Here is a 26,228-nt window from a genome sequence, read left to right as displayed (position 1 = left end):
CTTAGTGGTAACTCACTTCAATGCAAATACTTGGTTTTATTTTCCATTTACATTTTATTTATATAATGGGGGTCCCTCTCCCTTAGCCCCCTGACCCACACCAGCAAGACTGTCCTAGCCACTGGATGAAGAATTACGCCCTGCATTGTTCCTTTTCTGTTAGCATGTTGGGGTAGGCACTGTAGAGGGTATACATGCATTTCACCGCAGTATTTTTCATCGTGTGTTTTTTCATCGCCGTTTTTATTTCGAAAAAAACTCATTGTTTTATTTTTTTTGGGGGGGTTAAACAATTTAATATATGGTTGTGGGTGTAAGGGGAAAAAAAAAGAAAAAAACAATGAGTTTTTCGAAAAAAAACAGCGATGAAAAAACCTGCTTAGAAAAATACTGCGGCGAAATAACATAGTACCCTATAGAGATTAGGCGCTAAACATAAATGCCACTATTCTATTTCTCAATATAACTGTATACAATGTTCTGTTTTTTGTAGCCAAATGACACGGTTCAAGATGGATGTGATAGCCACTTCTGTAAAGTTAACGAGCAAGGGGAGTTTACCTGGGAAAAGAAAACAACAGGGTGTCCACCATTTGATCGGGAGAAATGCCTGGCTGATGGGGTAAGTGTTATGGTAACTTGTTTGCTCAAAACAATTTCATTTTTATAACACACTAAATTTTGAAAAAAAGCCTTCGGGAATCTGCAAGACACAATCTTTGCAATTGCATGCTGTTAGCAACATTGCAAAATTGTCAACATGCGTAGGGACATTTTAAAGGCAAAAAATAAATACACTGCATTTGCTTAAGAGATTTTCAAATGTAAGAAATTGAAATAGGGACACAGAGTAATGTTATTTTGTCAGCATAGTTCATAGAACAGTAAAGTAAGTAATCTTTCTAATAAGATCTGCCTTTTGACAAAGTATGGCTTAATATCTAGCTTTCCCTTTTTGGGAAAGCTGATGGTGATGTTATCATAAATGAAGAGAAATTGCTACTTACCACATCTAGGGTTTTGTTATAAGTTTGGAGGATTTACCAGTCGTAAATCCACCAAACTATTGTTGTTGTTTGCCAGTCAACCACGTGGCTCTTTGGTAGGGTTAATCACAATTCTCCAAGTCTATTTTACTCCATTGGGGATTTGGAGCAGTTGTTGAGGGTGATAATTCTGCATACACTATATCCTCCATTTTTGGAGGAAGTGGCGAGACAACCTCTCGCAAGTGCTGGAGGCTTATTCTTCACTTTTCCTACGAAGTCAGAATTTGGCAGTGGTGTAAAGTGGCAGTAAATCTGTTAATGTTTGTGATGGTTCCGTATACATTTCCCTTAGGTAGTAATTTCATTTTCTTTTTTAAAGCACTACTTTTGACCACAATGACAGATGCTTTAAGCATCCCACTGCTTCTTTGGCTTTGCTCAGGCTGAGTTTGGGGATTGGTGGAAGTCAATGATATTGATGATTGGCAACATTGTGCTTGGATCTTGTAGTTATGGCCTGTTCATGGAGCAGCAGATGGTCAGTATCTGCATGTGTTTTTCTTTCATCTGCCCCTTATGGGACTCTCTGTTGTCAACATTATTTTTCTTAAATATTCATTGCACATCAATGGGAGGTATCCTTTTGGAGAACGAACTAAGGTTCACATCAATATGTGATTACCATCCAGATATAAAAAAAAGGGCTGTTAGAATGCGTAACTCATGTGAAAATGGAGAGGATTTTTTTCACGAGAATTCTGAGGAATCTGATCATTATGATTATAACTTAAGAAGAAGCAGGACCATGTTCCTACCTTCTTCTTGCATTAGCAGTCAGTTGTTGTCAAGGTCAGAAACATATCATGAGTTATAGCTGAACGATTTGGGTGTGGGTTGTGGACAGACATTGATTTTAATAACGAATGTATTAGTCCACTCTTAGCCATGAGCTCCTTATCAAAGCATTTGTTTCCTCAGCATGGAAATACAAATGAGTCCTCTAATTACAAGGTCCATATTAACTGGTAAAACATCTCAGCTAATTAAGATCCCACATATTTCTGTTAAGGGTGCATTACATATTGTGATTGTTGAGGACCATTGACAAACAATGTACTTTTGAAGCTTCACTATTCTGTTTCAAGTTGGCTGTAATTGCCGTTGTGTGGGTAAGGTTGTTCTTATTGACAACATTTATTTGTGGGTCGAAGCAAACTCCATTTCCTATGAAGTCAGCAAACCAATGAATGTGTTAGAAGACAGTAGACTACATCTCTAAAAGAGATGTTTTTTTTCAATGTGGTTGATGACTTCCTCCAATAATCAATCAAAGTGCAAGATCATCTAAAATACCGCAGGACCCCACGGCCAATGTTTACAGTGTTACAGAGCAGGACAATAAAGACTCTTTAATATTTGGAATATGGACCATTGCTTATTTGGTCCAAATACAGGGTCACAATCGCAACACAAACATCTGAACTGAAGGCACTAATGAAATGATAATTTCAACATTTTGATCTGCTACGTGCCATGAATAGAAGATAATGGCCCTCATTACGAGTCTGGTGGTATCCGTGCCGGTAAATATGGCAGGCTGTCGCCAAACCCGTGGGGACTTACCTGCTCCGGTCTTGCCGGAATCACTGGGGCATTATAGCCCCGGTGATCCGGTCATTCCAGAGCTGGCATTCTGTAAATGACCATTCCTGTGGAGTCCTGCAGGACTCCACAGGAATTGGGAAGTGGAAACACTGGCACCATGTTGTAATGGTGCTGCTGTTTTTCAGTGTACGTCTGCAGCCGGTGGCGTTACGCCTGGCAGGTCAGACCTGGCGGTTGTAACACCATACAGCCACAGAACTTGTAGTTAGCCGGTCTGGAAAACGGTGCCGGTATGGTTTTACCGGCACCGTTATATCCAGAGCGGCTAACTTTTAATGATGGCCAATGTGTGTATTTAGTTATTTGAAATCATCTGTTCATTTTATACAAATTGCATTTGGAATAAACATTGATTGCGTTAGATGTGTCATTGCTTTGCACTTAACTGTTTTGAACTGACTTCTCTTTTTCAGGGTACAGTAAAACAAATCGACAATACCTGCTGTGAAACATGTAAGTAATTACATCCTCTACAGATGTAACTTGTGAGATAAGTGTATATAGGTATGCACGCTTGTGCTGACATTTGCATATATCATAGATGATGACACATGAAAACCAAAATGTCAACACTGTGGGCCTCATTACGACTTTGGCGGTAGCCATGCCCTTAATAAGTTTGGAGGGCCCGGTAATTCCTCCTACAGAGAACCCGGGCCCGGACCTTCCCCATTCCCATTTCAGCCCCCATAGGGCTCAATGGGTATGGGTGCGGGAGCTAACAACGGGACGATTACGACCGCCCGTTGTTAGCTCCCTGGTTCCCTCGCGGGAGCCGCTACGGACGTCTGGTAAAACCAGACATCCACATCGGGTCCCACGAAGGAACCTCGTAATCTTGCGGAATGGGTTTAACGGGTCCGCCACCATTAGCGGCGCCCGTTAACCCATTCCGCAAAGGTTATAATGAGGCCCTATGTAACTTACCATGCATTGTGATCTACAACAAATTGTTGCAGGTAGTCACAATCAATATGCAAAATCATGAGTGGTCCGTACATTTCCAGTGGCATGTTCACTACATTCACAAACATTTTTATTCTTCATATCGATGAATGGTTCATCTTCTTTTTTCATAACGAAAAGGATCATCAGATTGGCTCTTCCAATACATCTTTCCATTATAGAGCTCACATGCCCTAGTGTTGTAGTTAATCAGTCACCTTCAACATCAGGCATAATGAAATGGATGCTTTCTTATAGGCAGCCAAGTGAACCACTCATTAAAGAAAAAATGTAGCAGTGCCTCAAAGTGGTAGTTTGCTTTTCGAGGTAGAACAAATAAGTATAACTGCTAGATGAGATAATTAGGTGTCACGCACACAAACCTCTCCTGCCCCAATTTTAAGGAATGAACTATAAGGCTGCTCTAAGATAATCACATATTTTCTTTCTGGGCACTGGCAATAACCAAAATGAGTCTTGATGGCTTGGATAACTAGATGGGAATTTGAAACAAAGATCATTAATGTGGTGAGGTCTGGAGAGCAGATTATCTGCTAGAAATCCGCAATAGGCGGACAAGTTCTTTCAATGTAACTTGTGAAGCTACTGCTGTAAATGGATATCTACTGTTAAATGCTTTTACAATTAGTATAATATTTAAAGTGTACTTGATATAAAACATAACACTTTTTGCTTGTAATATCTTAACAGTCAAAGTAATTCTTCTGAATATATAATTCATTGTGCAATAGTTTGCTTTGAAGATCACCTTTGCTTTACTTTTTATTGTCAAAATGTTACTAGAGAATTTAATTGACATCAGCTGTTACATTTTGAGGAATATATTGGTAATATACAAGCAACATTTTTTATTGGCATTGTAAAAAGAAACACATTACTAATTTTAAGTTTTTGAAAGGTCAGCCATTTTTTATATATTTATAATGCTATGAGGTGCATACAGAATTCCAAAGCATTACATCATGATTCTTAATTTTATTATGGAACAATTCAGACTCTTTGTTATAAAGAATAGACCTGTAATCTAGTGGATTCTTTTACCATTTGATACAACTTGAAACGCTTGTATAATTTCTACTTATAAATGGTGATACCTGTAGGTGGACTTTCAAGGTAAGTGCTCACTTCTGACATATCTGCTCAATCAGTAGGACACACGTGTTTATAACGGACACACAGAGCCCCTTCACTCATCCTGGCTACACCTGAAATATGGTCCATGGCCTGTGATTGGCTTGCATTGTCTCATTCTCTCCCACCTGTCCAACTTTGGCCACTCTTTCACCATCTTTAGCTTTTTTATGCCCACCTCCCCAGATGGTAAGAGTTCGCTACATCTCCCACCTCCTCTAATCCTCCTCTTCAGATGGTAACTCAATCCCTTCAACTTCCTCAATATAGCTCTCTTTAGATGATAATTTTCTCCTTCCAACCTCCTCAAAATAACACTCCCCAGAGGCAAAGTTCTCTCTCCAACCTCCTAAATATTATTCTCTCCAAATTGATCCTCTCTGCATCCACTGTAACTTCTTCTTTACAATCTGCAACAATCCCCTCCTAGCTCTCCTCTTAAAAGATCTCTTTCGTGGTGGCGCTGTGGAGCAGCCCAAGATGGCTGCTTAGCTTTTGAGCTCCGTGCGGCTCCGGCCCTCATCTGCCCACATCTGCGAACATCGGAGCTTGCTACACTCCTATTGCGGCCAACCATCTGCCCCTGTCTGCTGGGCAGCTCCTGGCGGAGTCCCGGCCTTCTCTGACTACTGGGAGACTTGCTACTGCCACATCTCTCTGGAGGCCTACCCGGGCTGCGGCGGTCACTCGAGGCCTCGCCACTCTTTCGCGGCCCGCCCGCCCCTGTCTCCCACCTTGGGGGGCCCCGCGGGGCGGATCACTGCCGGACGGGGGGCTGGGACCGAACCGACGGCTGCGGCGGCCTGTGGGGTGCCCCGCCACATCGACACTCGCCTGGCGGAGGACTGCACTGTCGAGGTGAGGAGCGGAGGGGTGACGCATCCGGACGGGGCACGGTGGGCCCGGCCATCATCTCGCGCTGCCCCTGGACCTGCCCTGTGGGCGCCCCTGCCCCCTCCCCCCTGGTGCGCCCCGCTCTGTATTGCCAGCGTGATCCACGTCCACATCGGTGAAGATCCCCCCGGGCTTGACTCGACTCCTGGACCCTGTGCCCACCACCTCCACGTGGCTGACGCTTGATAACCACGGCGGCCGTCGCTACCCTTCGTCATGCCAAGTAAATCGAAGGGAAACTGCAGGGGAGGATCGATGGATAGATTCGCTAGAGCGGTTCCGAGATCCGACGCTTGCTCATCCCCACCCCCGCCGGAGGAGTCTGGGGTGGAGTCGCAGGCCGGGCCGCCGGGACCTGACCTCACGGTTATCATGGAGTCGATGGCCAAAAATTTCGCTTCCTTCCACGAGAAGTTGGACGATATACATGCCAATGTTGCCTCGCTCAAGACACGTGTAGACCAAGCCGGGACCCGAATAGCGGAGGCTGAAGGCAGGATCTCTACTAACGAGGACGAACTACACGTGCTGCAGTCCACGGTCGCGGCCCTGTCCCGGGACATGAAGGCGGTTAAATCCAAATGCGATGACTTGGAGTCCCGCTCTCGCAGGAATAATCTACGCATCATTGGTGTCCCCGAGAACGCACTTAAGGGGCGCATGGAGGATGCGATCGAGAGCTTGCTTAGGGAACTGCTCGACAACCCGACCCTGTCTCCGCACTTTACGGTCGAGCGCGCACATCGGGCCCTGTCCCCTCGCCCTAGACCGGGTGATCTTCCGAGACCCATCATTGCCAGGATCCTGAACTATCGGGACAGGGACCTCATCCTACGCTTGGCACGGGAGAAGGGAGAGCTGCGCCTGGAGGCCAACACCGTTAGGATCTTCCCCGACTTCTCCGTAGCGGTCCAGCAGGAAAGGCGCCAATTTCTCGGGGTCAAAAAGCTGCTCAGGGAACGCAATGTCCCATACGCCATCCTCTTCCCGGCGCGATTGAAATTGACCCACAACGGCAAACTCTACTTCTTCACGGTCCCCGAGGAGGCAGTGAAGTTCATCGAGCTGGAGATACCTTTACCTAATCCGATAAATGCTCCCGTGGCCGCTGAGTGAGCACTCCTTGTAGTGCCCCACTCTCCTCGCCAGCTCTCTCCGCTCATTTTGGATGTGTTGTTGGCAATGCTGCTCTTTACCGAAGCGACTCGAACCCCGTGGATGGCCATCCGGCCTGGGGTTTCGCCCTGGACCCTTGGACACTACTCAATACTCCTCGTACACTGTATGCTCATGCGTTAGATCGCCTATTGTTTTCCTGTTATCATCCGACCTCAACTCCTGGGTTCGAACTTGGATCCTTCACCGCAGAACTTGACTTGATGGCCCATGTTGGCCTAAATGATGTTTAAGATGCCGTCCGCACGGCTACAGCGCCCCCACTGCGTTTGCAATGTTTGTGTTTGTGCTTGGTTTGCTGTTAGGGCTGGGTGGCCACTGTTGGGCCGAATCGTGGGCGCATCCCCGTTGGGTGGTGCCCTCTGTTCCTCCCCGGTTGGGGAGACCCTGTCACTCCCCTGGCTTAGCTGGGGACCTTGGGTTTGGGTGGGGGACGATACCTACTGCAAGTTGCGGGTGGGCAGTGTGGGTGGTGGGTGGTGATGTTGGGGGTGTGTGGGATTGTATTACAAAAGACGGAGGTAGTGTGGCAGAATGCATGACATCGGGGCACCATTGTGGGGCCCAATTTAAACTACTGGCTGGCTCTGGGCAGAGAGTGTGGGATGTACCCTAGTTCGATGCAATGACAACTGTTGTGCTGTCTTGGAATGTACGGGGCCTTAGTAACTACACCAAGGCTCGTAAAATTATGGCTTACGCCAACAGACATTGTTGTAAAATTTTGTTCCTGCAGGAGACCCACTCTGGGGGCCACCTGGCCAGATGCATGGCCCCTTCCTGGGGCCCCAATAGATATTTTACCTCCTACTCCTCCCGCGCTAGGGGGGTCCTGACGATGGTTCATAGATCGCTCAAGTTTTCTCTACATAAGAATTATGTTGACCCTGAAGGGAGGTATGTTATCCTGCATTGTTCTTTGGCGAATAGGGAATACCTGCTGGTCAACACCTATGGCCCTAATGTGGACTCTCCTGATTTCGTTGACCGGGTGGCGGCGATACTGCTGGGTTATGTGGGGGTACAGATTATCTGGGGGGGGGGACATGAATTTCATAATGGATACCACGTTGGACAGAATGGGCACTGCCCCCAGATTGCTCTCGGGCGCAGCGCGTAGGCTATTAGCACACGGGGTGTCACTAGATGTTCGAGACGCATGGCGGGCGATGCACCCGTTGGCGCGCGAATATACCCATTATTCCTCGGTACACGACAGCTCCTCGAGGATTGACATGTTTTTCGTGTCCAGTACGCTTCTGGGCAGGGTGGCTGAAACTCAGATCTTGGCGCGTACCCTATCGGACCATTCTCCTGTCCGGATGTCCGTGGATCTGGGAGTCCCGGTTCCCACTATTAATACTTGGCGCTTCAAGTCTGCCGCCCTGCAAGACATAGTATTCAAGGCGGATATTCTTGCTGATATACAGTCCTATTTTGAGTTTAACTTGTCCCGGTCCACCTCCCTGGGGGTCCGGTGGGAGGCCTTCAAAGTCTTCATCAGGGGAATGTCCATATCGAGGGAGGCGGGAGTACTCAAGGCTATACGTGCTGCTCTTGCCCGTTCCGAAACCAAATTACGCGACCTGGAAAGAGCGCATCCCACTTCGGTTGACCCGGCCACCCTCTCCCAGATCAGCGAGGAGCTCCAAGCTTTTAATGACCAGGCCATCAGGGAAGTTCGATATTTCAGTCGCCCCCAGGCGGCTCGCAAGTATGGTGAGGGGGACAGACCGGGCAGGACGCTGGCTGCTGTGGCCAGGGGCGAGTGGGGTCATTCACAGATCTCCTGTATCAGGGACAGGTTAGGGCTGAGTCAAACGTCTGACCAACGAATCTTGGAAGTCTTCGCGGACTTCTACGCTGACCTATACTCCCAGCCCCCTGAACATAGCGAGTCCCAAATGCGCGATCTCCTCAGCCAGATCCCCACGACACTCATTTCCCCCCACAACCAAAGACTCACTGGACTCCCCCATTCTGCTGGACGAAATTGTCGGGGCAATCTCCAATCTACCCAAAGGAAAAGCTCCCGGTCCGGATGGGCTAACGGCAGAATTTTATCAGGAGCATGTGGCCATCTTGGCCCCCAGGCTGCTGGAGGTCTGGAATGAGTCGCTCCGGCTGGGCACCCTCCCTCCATCATTGCGGGAGGCCGCCATTACGGTCCTTCTTAAACCTGGGAAACCTGCTGATGAGTGTGGATCATATAGGCCCCTCTCACTAATGAATCTAGATACCAAAATATTCGCTAAGGTGATTGCCAACCGCTTCCTCCCGGTCATGTCCTATATGGTGCATGATGACCAATCAGGGTTCGTCCCTGGGAGGTCGACGTCCCACAATATTAGACGGCTATTCAATGTCATGGCCCGCATGGATCAGGGAGTTGGCGCCGTGGCGGTTACGCTGGATGCCCAGAAGGCTTTTGACATGGTCTCCTGGAAATATACCTGGTTGGTGCTGGAGACTATGGGTGTAGGGCCTAACATGATAGCGTACATTAAGTTGCTATACACTTCCCCGGTGGCTAGGGTGCGGGTTAATTCCCAGACGTCAGCTCTGTTCCCACTCTCTAGGGGCACCCGTCAAGGTTGCCCGTTTTCTCCGATCTTATTCACCCTGGCAATAGAGCCGATGGCCGACTATATCAGGGCCCGGCACGCCCACCAGGGGATCCGCCTGAAGGCCGCTCCTGAAATCGTCTCGCTCTATGCAGATGATGTTTTACTTTTCGTAAGAGACCCGGATGTGCACCTGGACCCGATTATACGCGGTATCACCCGGATTGGCACTCACTCCGGGTTCACCATTAACTATACCAAATCCGAAATGTTCCCTCTTACTAGCTCCACCGCCCAACCGCTCACGGAGTACCCGCTACGCTGGTCCCCAATGGGGATTAAATATTTGGGGGTCTGGGTGTCTCGGTCTAGGGAAACACTGCTAGCGGATAACTACCGAGCGGTGGCGGAACAAGCTGAGGCTAAAATCACGCGCTGGCGCGCTCTCCCGCTGTCGCTGGCCGGTAGACTCTCGCTGGTGAAAATGATCCTGCTTCCTAAGTTCTTGTATATCTTCTCTAAGGTCCCTGTCTGGCCGGGTGGGAGATACTTTACAGACCTTCATAAAGCACTTGCACAATTTCTCTGGCACTCTGGTGCGGTGCGTAAGAAATGGTCGGACATGTGCCTCCCATATGACAAAGGGGGCTTCACGGCCCCGGACCTGCTTAGATACTGGACGGCTGCACAGGCGCAATTCGCCTCGTACTGGTACCCCGGACCCCCACCTCGCCCCCACGTCAAATTGGAGACTCTGGCGGGGGCACCCTGTAACATAATGTCCCTGATTCTAAATAGGAAGTATGTCCCTGACTCGCCTATCGATCCAGTCCGCGTCACTGTACAGGCCTGGGGCCGGCTGTTTAACACGTGTGCCGAACAACACCCATACTACAGGTGGCTTCCCGCCTGGAACCTTCCCGGGCTTGAACCCACGTGTGACATTGCACTGGCACGGCACTGGGAGGCGCTGGGTTACCGTGCCCTCACTGACTTTTACCCAGATGGGCGGTTTATAACACTGCAGACGTTGAAGCCGGGGCACTCCGGTTCAGTCATGGAGCTGCTGCAATTCTACAGGCTGCGCGCAGCCTTCCGCAGCGCGTGGCCTGACTTCCCAGCTGAGCCTCCGGACTCCCCCGGGATCGCATACATCGCCAATTCGGGAGGGGCGCGGGGTGTGGTCTCCTCATTATATGGATTGTTACTAACCGGCCCCTCTCCCCGCCCGTCCAGGGCACGGGAGGACTGGGCCGCCGAACTGGGGACGGACCTTACAGACCAATTGTGGGGGAAAATGTGCTCTCATACCAGTGGGGTGTCCTTGAACTTTCGCTACCGCACCATACAGTATAAATTGCTCAATAGGCTGTATTTTACACCGGGTAGAATTTCGAGATTTGCACGCTCTACTCCCCGGCCCTGCCTCCGCTGCGGAACCGATGGGGCTGACCATCTACACATGTTCTGGGCCTGCCCGGAGCTGGCCACATTCTGGTCCAAGATCATGCAGACGTTGTCGACAATTATTGATGTTGATGTTGACCTTGACCCGCTGGGGGCACTGTTTGGGGTGTGGGGCCTCGGGGATCCTAGAGATGTGGTCAAGTTCCTAAATGTAAGTTGTGTGGTGGCCAAGAAATGCATCTTGCTGGATTGGAAAAGCTCGACCCCCCCTACATATCAGAAATGGTTGAACCTGCTCACATGGTCTAGGAATTGCGAGGAGGGGTTTTTGGATATGCTCCCGGCCCGGTCCCGCCCCCGTAATATCTGGTCTGCCTTTAATAGTTATTTGAACGGGTTGGATGACATCTCCACGGTGGGCGGATCTCCCCGGCCTTCTACTAGTGTTGCCTAAAGTGTTGGTGTCTCATGTTATGTTGCTGATGGTCCCTGACAGCTTATGTTCCGCAGAAAAGCCCTTGCATTAATGTACCTATGTATTGTATTTGCTCTTGCTGTCCTGATGTAAGTGTGTATGCTACCTGCCTCTGTCAACAAAAATAAAAGTTAAAAAAAAAAAAAAAAAAAGATCTCTTTCTTGATAATCTTCTTCAAAAACCTTCCTCAAGCTGCTTTCTGAACACCTCACACTTTCTATCTGAGCTGCCTGGCTTTTATAGACTGGCCTCGAGTTTTCTTTTGTGGATGTTAGGGACATGGCTTGCTCCTGTGTGGCATATAGAGGCCTCTTCTGTGATTGGACCGTATGTAGACTGGAAGATGTGTGTGTTGAGCTTACATTAAGGCCTGCCACTGTGATGGATTCTACAGTTTACCTGGGCATGTGTGAATTCTCCTTCTTCCCTTTGGAGGCCTCCTGACATGTCTCCTTTTGACCGTGCCCCTGCATTCCCTCAACCTTTAAATCAAAATCCAGAGAAGACTTTGTTAAGCAGGAAACACTGTTCATTGTTTGTGTGAAGCGTACATCACAGGGAAATGGGAACATTTTAATCCACACAATGCTAGGGGGGGTGGGAGAATAATATTTGTTTATTCTGTCCCTCGCATGGCTAATATGCGTACCTTTCTTTTCCTTTTCTTTATTTGTTAAGAGGAGATGTGTGGCTGTGGGCCTCCTGCAGGCAATGCATATCTAACGTATTGCTATGAATGGGTCCTTTATCAGCTCTTCTGAGGAAAAAAATGTATTTCCCTGTTCACCAGTGATGAGTTGGCTATGCTGCAACTTTGCTTTCTTAAAATTCCTACGCTGGGTGTTTGGGTCTGGCAGGGGCCCTGGAATACCTCTCTATGAATACTAGTGCTATTATTAGAGGTAACTTCAGAGATTTTATAGATGACCCCATTGCTCTGTTAGTCATAAGTGGTTGTAGGTGGGTGGTGCTCCTGTCACTATCCTTTCCCTTAGTGCAGGAAACCAGTAGGACACAGTCTGGGGATCTCCCTGCATAACTCCTATGGGCCCAGCGTCCTTTTTTAGGTTCAGCCTGAGCCCAGTGGATGGCCCCACTGTTGGCCCCAAGGTTAGGTGGCGCCTTTGGCACAGCATCTCTGGATTTGAGAACTGAAATGCCTGGCACATGTTAGCTTCTTCATATTTCACCAGCATGGGGTATAGTGCGGTGCCATACTGACTGTGAAAAGTTAAAACCTCATTCCAGCCTGGCACTTTGTCTAGGGAATCCCCAGTCCTTGCACTGGCTCACTTACCTTCCAGATACTTTGGTCGACTTTCACATGCTACTTACCTTCCAGATACTTTGGTCGACTTTCACATGCTACTTACCTTCCAGATACTTTGGTCGACTTTCACATGCTACTTACCTTCCAGATACTTTGGTCGACTTTCACATGCTACTTACCTTCCAGATACTTTGGTCGACTTTCACATGCTACTTACCTTCCAGATACTTTGGTCGACTTTCACATGCTACTTACCTTCCAGATACTTTGGTCGACTTTCACATGCTACTTACCTTCCAGATACTTTGGTCGAATTTCACATGCTACTTACCTTCCAGATACTTTGGTCGACTTTCACATGCTACTTACCTTCCAGATACTTTGGTCGACTTTCACATGCTACTTACCTTCCAGATACTTTGGTCGACTTTCACATGCTACTTACCTTCCAGATACTTTGGTCGACTTTCACATGCTACTTACCTTCCAGATACTTTGGTCGACTTTCACATGCTAACTTCACATGACTTCACCTTGTATATTGGATAGGAAACCTATGCTCCAACCTATGAACCCACTTTGTCTTTTGAGGCACATACTCTTGTTCCTTTGGTCAACAAATGTGCCAAATGGGGACAGAAATGCTCTATGCTTCCTGTAAGGATGTACAATGACCTTCCGCAACGTCTATGCAAACTGGATTTATTGATGGTCTTTTACAGGGCATAAATAAAATTGCTTATTAATATTGAATTACATATAATTTCCTCATGAGCGCTACCAGTGGCAAACTTTTTGGGAGAGATTTGAAACTCGTGAGCTTGCTCGAATTTTCAAACAGCTTTTTGTCAATGATAAAAATATGCACAATTAGGACTCTCTTTTTAAAATGTCCACAGTTCTGGATTAAAAAGGTGTGATGCTGGAAATGCATTGGAGGGACAGGGTCTGTGTATCCTTGTCCTTTATTGCCTTATCATGTATGTTCTGTCTTGTTTTCCATGCAGGAGTTCACGTGGGACTCCTAGGGGTGCGGCTCTTCCTCTTTTTGGTTTGGTGAGCGCACCCTTGGGATACCCTTATGGCACCCATGGGTGGGAGTACAGCCCTGTACTCCTAGCGTTTTTGGGCAACTGTGTGTTGCCCACAGAGCATGGTACAGGCTGGTAGCAGCTCTGGTCTAAATAGACAGGTGCCCTGCGCATACTCCAATTTGCGCGATGTCCATGTCCTGTCATTTGGAATCAGTGGATTCCTGATAGGAAACAAGATGGCCCCTGTGTCCTCTTGCTTTTTATTACCTGTTACCTTGTATTCCCGAAATCCCGGGAAGCCCTGACTCTGTCCCTTCCCCCTGACTGGCTGTTGGGTGGAAGTTCCATATATGGTAGTGTGGGGAAGTCCAGGCCAGACTGGCTGGAGCCTTCCCAATGACTGTATGTTGTGGGTACGCCCGTGGTTTGGGACCTGGGTGAATGGAGTGTGTGACGAATAGGCATTTCATGATATGGGTGTCTAGTATCTGGTGGTTGACACAATGACTGAGACAGCCCTGCCCGAAACTGGTGTGAATGCAATGTGGCGTGCTGAATGGCAGAGTGTCTGTCCAATTCCACATTCCGTGTTGTGACTGTCTGGATGGAGAAGAATGGCCTGAATGCCCTGTGAGCCTGATTGGCTGCCTGACTGCCTGAATGCCCTTCTGAATGATTGGTTGCCTGAGTGTGACCCAGCAGAGTGAATGGGAGATCGACATTATATCTGGGGGCCTCTCACTGATGGAAATCGTTCAGAAGCTGAAGTCAAAACTGATGCTTAACTTTGAAGCCCACTGGAAAAAGAACAACCACTGCTGCTGTCCTTCGCTAATCTGAAAGCTGCTGGGCCGTCAAGGAACTCCAAGAGAGGACCTGGCTAGGAGACCTCTTCCTGAGCGACGAGGGACCATCGTGCACTAGCTGATCTTTGCCAAAGCTCCTTGGACGTCAGACCCTTGAAAGGCTGCCAACCAGAGAAGGGGACAGCTGCGGAATCACAAAGCGAAAGCACCGGACTTTGAAGTCCATCACCGTTGACGACCGTCGTCGCTGACCGGAGCTGCAGTTCTCCTTTGGCTAAGAACATTGAAACAAGGACTCCCTTGCTCATCCTCGTCGACCACTTTCTTCCTGCCAGAGAAAGTCCAGGCCGCTGACCACCGAGGAGAATCCACTGGTGGGTTTCCCGCCACCCGAGGACCGCAGAGACGCTGACAACTCGACAACCTTGCTGGGCCAAAGTTCTTCATTGACTCCTTGCAGCAACGAACACTTGTCGTCGAGGTGCACCGCATGCCTCAGCTTGCAGGATGTTTTCGACCGATCATCAACGAGCACCGCAAGAAACGAAGCTGCTGCCGCAACGACAGTGTTCACACTTTTCTTCCCTAACTCTCGACGACCCGTGGGTCCTGCCTGAAAGGGAGTGCAATCAAGAAGGGCCCATCGACGACTCACTGAAGAACTCCTCGAAAGCAGGTACTTTGGGTTTGTTGAACCATTTAGAAGGACTCAAAACTATATTGAGCATAATTGGACTGCGCTTGTCAAATACGCTTTATTTAACAGGTTGCCCGGGTGGGGGATCCTCTCACAGAACGTCTCAAGGTAGTGGGATAGACGATTCTGGCATTGCTTGATTTTACTTGCTTCCTTTCTGTGACTATCATTGATTCATCTTATAATCTGATTCGAATGCCATTTTGAACTGTTAGCAGTTAGATAGTTAAGAGTGTTAAGAGTGGTAACACGTAGACCTGTATATATTTGCCATTATAGTACTGCCAGAGTACAAAGTGTAGTATTGTGATTGTGTATATAACGTTGAACCTTATTTATATAAAGACTGTGTTTTCACTAACATAGTGTGTGGGCATTCCATTGTGGGTGCTTGGGGACTACAGTGCACTTAAGAACCAGCCTGCATCACCTCCTAACAGCTAAGCCTTGATTGCCCGCCACGTTTTACCAATATAGAGAATCGTGGCTGGGGTGCTCTGTACCTCTCCTCTGCCATATAGAGAGCAGGAGTACAGACACCCCCCTCCGGTGCTCTACAAAAGGTATAATAAAAAGTGCACCACTGCCCTGTCTTTCCCCACAGTGCCAAGAATAATTTTGAAAGAGCGTTTTAATAAACCCTTTTATAATGTAGGGCTTATGGGACAGGGTCCTTCCTTGGATGATTTGAATACTAAAACCAGCATATTAAACATTTTCAAATATTCAAATGTGAATTGGGTTCCATTAAAGATTGGAAGGCCCTGGCTCTGTAAAAATCATATTTGGCACATTGTTTGGGTTCTTATTTAAAAGAAAGAAGGAAACCCTAAAAACTGTATGGTCTTCCATCCAAGCAAGACATCAAATTTAATTGTAATAAGACTTTTCTCATTTGGGGTCATTTGGACAAGGGGCTTCCATCTCATGTGTGACAACATGCTAAACCAATATATTTTTTAAAAGATTAAATAAATTTGTATTTATTTCTCTAAAAAGCTTCATAAATGATCATTCCTGCTCACGTGAGGGAGGGCTCCACCAAGGCCTTTTTATGAACGCTGTGTTTTCTTTCGATGTCTAACAATGATGACGCATATTGTCCCCAGTAGTGGCATTCAGAAGGCCTCTGATTATTTCTGTTCACTCAAATACATACTGGTTGCTCCAGGAATATTTGTGGATAACTGGTGTGCAAGTTCTCCTGGTGCTAGCAATGAGATACAGATCACTTTTTGGGGAGCACTATACACAAATAAATTGAACGCATTACACAAAACATAACAGTCTCATATTTGTGAGTATTTGTGATGACCTATCTTACCTGTAGCCATCCCAGCTCGCCCCAAAGTTCCGTCCAGGTCCAGAAACCCTTCTTGATCTCCTTGTGGTCCCTGGCTGTCTATGAAGCAGTGATCTGCCATGAGAACCCGCCAAGGCCCAGAGGTCTTCAGTTATGGAGAACAGACGACCCACTGGGCGTTTTAAACAGAACAACATCCAGTCAATCCCAGACCTTGAAGGACCAGCATTCCCCCTTCTTGAGTGTGGCGTAGATAACACCGCCCTCGGGAAATCCTCAGTGTGTCCGCTCACTTTCCGGAGCTCCACCTGGAAGTTCAGACAACAGGCACTATCCAAGGGCTTTCTCCCCATCTAGAGGTGCTTCGCTACTGTTCCTGCTTCCTCCGGTCTCCAGTTTGGCCCAAAAGTGTCCTCTTAACCCACCAATCACCGTTTCCCAAGCATCTAAAAACGTATTCTCTCCAGGGATGTGGTACTTTTTCCAGCAAGCCATTTTGCTCCTTTGGTGTGCTTTTGACTGCTGTTGCCAGTACATCAGAAGTTTTGTTTCAAGAGCTCTGCTTACTTCCCATTGGGTGTACGCCTGACAATATTAGATTGACACTAAGATAAGCACTTAGAAGCAGATAATGAATTGCCTGTAACTTTAGCATGGGAGCTAATACCACAGACAACAAAGTGTCTCAAAGCCTTCTGCATAGTTTATGTCATAATGAGGCAGATGTAGGCCTGCATTGACTTTACATTCTTGAATGAAATGCATGTTCTCTTTATTTTGTTCATCTCTTCGAACTTTGAATTCATTGCAGACTGCAGCAAACACCTTGAAATGTTTATGCAGCCCATGTTGCTAAATCAATTGGATCTTTTTTTTTAATGCATCGTTTAACAATGTTCACATGAATCTTTTTGCATATATAAAGATTTACACTATGTCTGGATTTTTGAAAATGGCAAGATCATGTCAGAGTTTACCATTTACTCAGTCCATGTATTCTATAATGTGGCATTTATAGGAATGTAAGCACTAGACAAGTGATCTGATTTGCCAGAGTCAGGCAATGTAAGCAAAGATTAAAGCTGGGATTAGAACATATGTCAAATGGCTATTAAGGCATCAGATGTGCTTCCCTAATGCATTCCGATGGCTGGAATATTATACATTTTATATTTATTTACATATTTTAAAGATTGTCTCATTCGAATACATAATTGGTTACCTTATCTCAGTCACAACATGAACCTACTAGCTTACTTAAAAAAAAAAAAAAAACTTTTTTACTTTTGACCCCTGGTATTGGTTTAACACCGCCTGAAAATGACCAACAATCATGTTCTAAGATTAAGGAGGCTGTGGGATGCACCTGTGCTTATGTTTCGTAGGCCCCCGCCCGTGTCCCAACCCCACAGCACTCCTGCAGAAGCACTACACTACACATGGTGGCAATACCTGGAACATTGGGGAAATACCTCTGCCTTGATGGCAAAAATGTGGCCTATTGTTGCTATTACTTGGCGATTCTCTGGTAACACCTGGCAAATAATGGTTCCATGTACTAATGTCGCCACAAAAATCTCGCCATGCAAAAATATCGCTGAAAAATTGCCGTTTTTTGTGGCGACATTATTGCATGGAACATGCGGGGGACACCCCTGCAACCTTTTTTTTTTTTTTGCCCCTGCCCCCATATATATGGTCACCCATATAATATCGCCACAACCTTTTCCCGGCGATATTATTTACGGCGACCATATATATGGGGATAATATTACCTGATACCCAAATAATGTGATTTTCTGGGTAAATTAAGGAATTAGCTACAGATGGTGTGAGTATGTAGAGCAACTGATGGCAATAGCAGGTAAATGATGCTGGCTTTTGGTGAAATGATGAGTAACTGGGAATTTGATGGCAATACATGTTCTATATTATTAGTAACTAGACATTTAATGGTAAAATCTGGAAACTAGTGTCAGTACCTGAGTATTTGATTGTAATGCCTAAGATCAGGTGAATGCACTACTCATTATATAAGTACCTGCGAAGTGATGGCAGTACCTGGGAGCATAAAAGTAACACCTGGCAGATAGGTTATGAGTACTCAACCATATGCTGTTAAAATATGGTAAAGGATGTCAGTCCTTGGGCAAAAACATGCTAGGCAAATATGGCATATGATGACTACACCTGGACCATACATTTCCCAGGCTGCCAAGAAATTTGATGGCAACACATGGCACATGGAGCGAGCGTTGAGCACATGGTGGCAAACCTTGAAATGTGCTGTGAGTTCCTCGGCACATGATGGCAATCATCAGTGATATATGAGTAGCTCGATATATGATGGAAATACCTAGTATATGATGAAAATGTGCACCATCTTATATCACTACCTGAGCATATCGTGGCAATACCTGACATACGATTGCAGTACCTGGGTATTTAAAATCAATACTAAGGAAAAGGATGACTCAGCATGCACTGAGCATCCAACAAGTCATATAGTACTATACCCTCTGTGTTCAATGTTCATATCCAATTGATTCTTGCAAATTAACATCGTATCCAGTTATCCCTACACACTGATCATTGCTATCCCAGCACGGCAGGTTTCAGGAGAATACTTCCTTTTTAAAGGGCTTGGAAATAACACACCATAAATCAAGACAACGTTTTCTGTATCCTACCACGCCGGAAAGTCACAACATACAGGAAGGGAGCAAAGCAGCAGTATAAAATGCCAGCAGGCGCCAGATTACAGAAACTTTGTACTGCTGCAGGTGCAAATTTGCACAATATTAGCACTAGGCCAAAGTATGTCTTATTTCTAAAAACACTGGGACAAATTAGACAAGCATTGCACCATGACAGGTGCAGCTTGGTATGGTATTAGCACTGGGCCATACTTTGCCCTGGTGCTCATACCATGCCAAACTACACCTGTCATGGTGCAATGCTTGTCTAATATGTCCCAGTGTTTTCAGAAATAGGGCAAACTTTGCCCTAGTGCTAACACAGTGCAAATGTGCACTTAATCTGGCCCCTGCTGTAAAAGGGCATTGTAATATAGCCCTGAACAGATTGGTATTCCGGTGGTAAATCCACTGAAATACCACTGAATTACCTTAACTGCCACTTGGTCCCGTGGAGTTACCACCGGATTGCAAGCAGTGGTAATTGCACCTTTTAGAGTCATAGGACTCCATGTGGATTTTTGGACACTTTACACCCGGGATGAATTACTGCACAGTAAATCCGATGATTTTTGGAGGTAAAATGGAGAATTTACCTCTAGCAACAAAATGTGTTAATTCCGCTGATGGTAAATCCACCAAGAATTGGAAAGTGTTGGTAACAGAATTGCAGCCCCTTTTTTTCTCGCACCGCCAAACTTGTACTGAGGCGCTTCGGTTTTGCCATAGACTCCTACATGCATAGTTTATGCTGTGTGAGCTGATGTGGAAATAAGCCAAATTCTTGAGCTACCTGCTCCATCCACTGCACGAAAGGAATGCAATAAAAAGCATTGAGGAGGAAATCTTATGCTGCTCAATGATGAGTTCAAGGAGCGAACTGTGGAATGCGCGGGTGTCTCCAGAGTGTTGATGTCAGAGACATGAGGCACAGAAAGAGGTCATCCGTAAAAACCAAATGACTATATTGTCGATGCAAATGTGGTGCAGATGTTTGGGAGGACCACGCAGAACTGGCTGTTTGGCAGACCACTCCGGCCCTGGATAGCTATTGGAGGCATTCATTATTGCCTGGACAAGTGTGGGCTGACTGAACAATTGGCTTGGCTAGTGTGTTATTGCGGCGCTTGACGCGGCGTGAAGCGGTGCATGCTGTTATGTGAATTCCACTGACGACACACTGCGGGCATTTTCCCAAGTAAGCAAAGAGGAGGCATATGATATGTCCGAATGAATATACAACATTGATAGGCTGGGCCTAGGGGAGACCAGGATTCTCCTGATAGGTTGACGGCGTAGGGGAGTGGTTTGTGATGTTCCGATACGTTGAAGAAGGGTTATCCCCCAGCCATAAATCACCCACACACATTACTTGTGAACACATGTCCCAGTCTAGGCACCTGGAAGTTCAGGGTCAAACCAGGATGTATGACAACATTTTCCAGGGACAATTTTGGTTCCCGGTTAAGCTCTGCCAGGAACGAGAACAGTAGTAGGCGCAGAGGAACTTTCGTCAGAATAGTCTGACATTACACGTTCATTATGTACTCCTATATCCTGCCAGAAATTCCAACTCCAATTTACAAGCAAGTCTTTGCTCTCTAGGAAGTACATGTCAATATTTACAATGACACTTGTAGATTAAAGCTTAAAACAAAGTTTTTCATTGTAACACTAAACAAACATGCTCTAAAAGTATCAGGCTCTTGCACAACTTGCACCTGTGTGTTGCAAGTTGAATCAAAGATGTATTTTCGTGGACAATCTCAATAAGAGCTTTGCACAAAGCCCTACACAATTCATGCAACATTATCTACATATTTGAGATTCAACAGAAAAGTTTCTCCACAAAGGAAATGCTATAATTAATATATGTAAAACAGTCTCTGAATACATTATTTAGTGCTTTTCTAAAATTCCTGGTACTAACATGCATGCTTTTCTTGCCTCTAGGTAAGCTTGAAGGGTGACAAGTTTATTGTAGCTGACAGTTTAATAGCAAACAATTTGATTTTGATTTGATTTTGAATATTTATAACGCGCTCGTGATGTACTTAACCGTACAGCGGCGCAGCTGAAATTAGGAATCAACCAAAGCAGAGTATGAACTTAAAACTGATTTAACAATCATGACATTACTAAAACAGATGTATGCTACTAGTTAGATGTTAATAAGAGAGAGGGGCGAGAGTGCACAGCTTACTTTCTTGATAGTGTATTTCGTTTCCAATGGAATGTTATTTTGTAAATAAATATGTTAATGGGGTGCAGCCCACTATCATGTGGTTGTTAGATGTTAGTCATCCCTCAAATACCACAATTCACTTTTTACTTTAGGTTTATGGAAATGAATGTCCCGCCAGATAACTCCTCCAAAAAAAAGAACTTTGGACAAGGCTAGGTTACTGAAACATATTAATAAAATGCTTGAAACCACCTGATATTTTCGCCCTGCGATTAAGAGCGACTTCCAAGAAAGCGTACAATGGCCGCACGCCAACACATGAATTTGCAAATGCTAAGAATGGAAAGGCTGCGTGGCAGCTAACAGTGCTCTAGTCTTTCAATAATGGGATAATCATTCACTTCCTAATATCAAAATGCTTGTGGCAACGGAAGAACAAGTGTGTGTTTATCTCAGCTGTATCAGTAGAGAAAGGGCAGCAAGGATCCTCCACCCTCCCCTTTCACCACGTGCCAGTTACCAAATGAATAGGTAACGCATTGGGCCTCATTACAGGTTTGGCGGTAGCCGTGCCTTTAACATAGGCATGGCTGCCACCAAATCTGTGATTTTACCGGCACCCGCAAATGGGCAATTAACGGGTCATGCCGAGTTTGGCAGACCCGGTAATTGCCCATTCGCGGTTGCCGGTAGTAAGGGACTCCCCATCCCCAATCATCCAGCCTATAGGGTTGAATGGGAATGGGGAGATTGGATGCACCGGCAACATTTATAACGGTGCCGGTGCATCCATGACTTGTTTTTGCGGGTGCCGCACTGCCTGCCAGGTCCGACCTGGCGGGCAGAGCGAGACCCGCGAGCACAACTCGTAGTATGGCGGTACAGTAGCAACAGTGCCGGTAATCTTACCGGCGCCGTTGTTACTGTACCACCAGGGTCGTAATGAGGCACACTGAATCTTAGTCTAGTTATATGGTGGCCGAAACCACTATACCAACTACAAGTGGGTGGAATTAGAAACCAAGATAGCTTCAAGAGCTCTATTCGAAGGAAGTATTATTGTGAGGTTGAACAGTCGAACTGTAGTAGAGGAGAGATGCTGTAGAGGTAGGGATGCTGCATATGAGGGGCAGTAAGTGGGCCATGGAGATACATTCGGAGGAGGCAGGAAACAGAATACAAACATCAAAGGACTGGAATACAGATAGCAAATGGAAGTGCACATTCACGTTTTAAAATGATCCACTTCAGGGTGAATTGGTCATCTCTCAAGCATTTTGCACTGTTGTGTTAAAGGTAAAATATCAATTAATGGGAAAGTGTTAGTGGGTTAAAGCTCTCCTCTCCTACAGATCATGTACCAGGCACTATGGGAATGGATAGAGGTATAGTCACATGGTTATCACTACCTTTAAACGTGTCTATGGATTTGAAATCAGACCTCTTGGTTAAATCACCAATGACATGCTTGACCCAAGAGATGTTATCCTGTTCGCGGAGCTTCCAGATATTTGGTAGAAGAAGAGTTAATGTTGCTCTCTCATTGGGCCTGATTTTCGAGAAAGAGAATTGTCGGGCTGGCCAAAACATAATAAGATGTCTGAAACCCAGTTCACAATGAGGCACAAACATTAGTGAAGACAATGAGAGCCCTAGAACAGATTTAAAGAAGTTACTTTGGAAAATGTGGAGAGTCCAGGTATTATAATAACCATAGACTGCAGTACCTTAATGTGCAATGCCTTCTGATTTTGCTTCATAGGCTCTCAAGATTTTCCTTTTGTGCAATACATGTCTTTAATAAGCTTTAAATAAGCTGTAATACACTTTAATAACATGTTAAGCTTTAATAAGCTTAAAATGTCTTACATATTGACCCATATTGCTTGATGAGGTAAATATGCTCGGCTTGCGAGATTATCTGAAATATTACACCCAGGTAACCATAAGCATCAACATTTGGAATACTCTCAACATTGGCTATACACAAAATAGAATTATAGCACTTGGAGTGGGGGCCAATGGAAACCACAACTGATTTCTGCGGATTTATGCGGATGCTAGTCTCTGTAAGGCTCGCAGAATCCTCTGAATTGTGTGTTTTATACTGCACTTCTGCCTAATCAGACTCTACTATGCAGAAATATTAGTTCCTGCATAGTTGACCCTGATTGATAGTAATAATCTGAGTATGGAGCCTAAAAGCGAGTTTTATTTCCCATTATGCTTGGACAAATTAATTAATGTGTGCATCAAATTACTTGATTTTTTCTGGGTATGAGTCTTTTCATGGACTTCCTCAACTTGTAAAGCATTCAGGTGTTCCATTTGTGCAAATCAATTTCAGGCTGATCAACGTTTCTTTAAGCAGTGAGGTCAAAAGGTGAAGACCTTTCCTGCAGGAGGACTGTCAACATGATGTGTGTGATTTTGCAGAACCAATGGCTTTCTATTGGCAGTTTTTTAATTAGGCACCAATATTAACTCTTTACTTTCAGCGGCCAAATAAGCTGCCAAATATTAAAAAGCAAACACTTATGTCATAGATTTTGTGTTGCATAGTCCAGAGTTGTATATTGTGCAAAAGCAGGTGGGAAACAATGGAGCACTGTGTAACATAAATAGGGGATAATAATATGGGTTCAATTGGAAGAATACAATATTATAAGTACAGTTAGAAATGTAATGTGATGAGAAGCAATTGTGTGGGCAGGTGATGCCACATTGTGCCATTGCAAGTACCTACTGCAGAGCCCCTGTGTGCAGACCAAGTCTCTGGGTATCGAAAAGAGACAGGCACCCTTTCAAACACTGGAGGGAAAACACAGAACCCCAGAAATGGAACCCACACGTTGTATGCACCAGGAACTCTTCCAAGGAAAATCAAACTGACATGCATATCCCTTTTGTCAGTTGTCCCTTTCACCGAGGCAAAGACAACAAACACAGACACAGTGTAAATGCATCAAGCATTGTGCTCTCTCTCCGGTAAGTACTGCGGGCGATTAAAGGTTACCATTTTCCTATCCCAGACTCGTTGTAGAAGAAACAAACATAACTAACACTTAGCCAGCTTTAATGGGGTGTTTCCTTCAGAGCAGTGGAGTAACTTTGCTGAAAATGTTGGGGAGACATGACATCTGAAGAAAAGGTGCCCCAGCCAAATGAATGGGGACAAAATGGTGTGCCATGAAAGTTGGGGGGGGACAAACACCCCTGTCTCCCTCTAAAATTACGGCCATGCTTCAGAGGAAAGCATGTGCTAGACACACAGAGAACAACATGCACATCAGAAGACATCTGAGGAGAGTGGATTCAAAACTCTCATGCAGCAGAGGCAGTTTGAAATCAAAAATGGCATCTCAACTTTATATTGCTTTAGGCCAACCCCGTCAGAGACCACCTCACAGAATAGCACAACCCACAGCACACAGGTGCAGCCTATCACCCTAGAGCCTACCAAAAGGGATATACAGTCACCAGATAAAAGGCAGCCAGCTCAAAGAGTAAGATGTGAGAATTGCAGAGTAGCATGGAAAGAGTCGGCCAGTTAGAAGGAAGGATACAGAGTAAAGAGGGTATCTGCCGGGCAAGGGAAGAAGGGGTTTCATTTGGAAAGTACATGGGAGAATGGGATAGTGGTGAGTGTTCTAAGTGTTATAAAAAGAGAAAAAGTTTGCTTTGGAGGAAAGAGGGGTGCCATATTGCAGAGAGAAGTGAGGGGCAACCAGCTGGGAAGTAGGAGAAAGGAGGATGTGAAGCAAGAGAGAGGTTACTCAGGAAATGGAGATTGTTGGTATAGTGACAGGGGAGGATAGTGTAGGTTTCAGGGGGAAGGAGAATGTGGGGAATACTTGGAATGAGAGAGACCACCGAGAGACCACCGAGAGGAAGAGAGTGGTTGGAATGAGAAGACAGATGGAGAGTGAGAATTTGGGACAAAGAGGAGGACAAATAACAGCAGATAGATGAGGCAGAAATCAAGGATCAAGAGCGAGGTATGGACCATTTGGGACCAAGTGGTAAAAGAGTTGAAAATACCGGAAGTAACACAAGGGAACCAGAAGGAGGGAATAGGAAGATCTGAGAAGGCAGGGTTGGGAGAAAATATTGAAGGAAGAAGTGGGAAGTTTGGCACAGGGCCACACTTCTCCATCAAACCCCAACTGGACCAGAAAGGCCTCCTGAGCAAACAACTTGGTGAACACCTAGGAATCGAAGCTCTATCAGACCACCAAAGCACCAGTCTGCCTGAGAGCCCTGGGACCACAGCAGTGTGTGATCACTGAGACAGGACGAGAGCAGAGATGCAGACAGGGGGAGGGGAGGAGGCCTTGGAACATTGTTTAAGATACTTTTGTTTGGGGGCTGGAAGACTCCTTATTGCACCTTCAAGGATTCGATTATTAGGTCCTTTGCTTTGTACTCTTTGAACATTGCAATTCACATCAAGGAACCCCTTTGATGCAATAAGGGAAATTCATAGTCTTGAGTTGTTGATTGGGAAGCCCTTTGGCCTTTCCCTCTCAATATTATCCATTACTTTTAAATTGGCCATCCTTATCATCCTGACACTCTTAATATTGTGTTCAGCAAATATCCTGACACTTTCTTTTGCATTGGCCATTATTACACATCCATGTTTAAAATGTATTCTTTGGTCTATCTTTATTTCCAATAACATGAGTGAAGAGTTGGCGAGAAACATCAGACTCACCCGAGTATGAGAACAGGGGATGCAGAAGACAAATGTTAGGGCGCGAAAGCCCGATCCAGTAGAGGTTCAACAGATTATCAGTAGGAGAGAGAAACACATGTGTTTTCTTTTCAAATTCCACCCATTCGCAATGTTGGTTGGAGGGATACATTACTTCATTATGCATGATTGACACATGACTGAGTCTGTTCAGCCCTACTTGCCTTTCTGAGGGCATTATCTGCCAACTATGGCCGCTTTAATTATAGCGTT

The 26,228-nt window shown here is 45.8% G+C and overlaps 1 protein-coding gene across 1 annotated transcript in view; it reads left to right on the top strand.

The window, feature by feature from the left end:
* VWF (von Willebrand factor) overlaps positions 1–26,228 on the top strand; it is a 1,005,270-nt gene that overhangs the window by 957,822 nt on the left and 21,220 nt on the right. The window contains exons 49-50 of the mRNA XM_069628335.1: positions 494–622; positions 3,068–3,107. Coding sequence (XP_069484436.1) covers positions 494–622; positions 3,068–3,107 — 169 coding nt within the window. The remainder of the gene's footprint in view (positions 1–493; positions 623–3,067; positions 3,108–26,228) is intronic.

Source organism: Ambystoma mexicanum, chromosome 12, assembly GCF_040938575.1.
Source record: "Ambystoma mexicanum isolate Mex_15411 chromosome 12, UKY_AmexF1_1, whole genome shotgun sequence".
Taxonomy (NCBI): Eukaryota; Metazoa; Chordata; class Amphibia; order Caudata; family Ambystomatidae; genus Ambystoma; species Ambystoma mexicanum.
The sequence above is the reverse complement of the archived record's forward strand: the minus strand, read 5'-3'. Positions and strand labels throughout refer to the sequence as shown.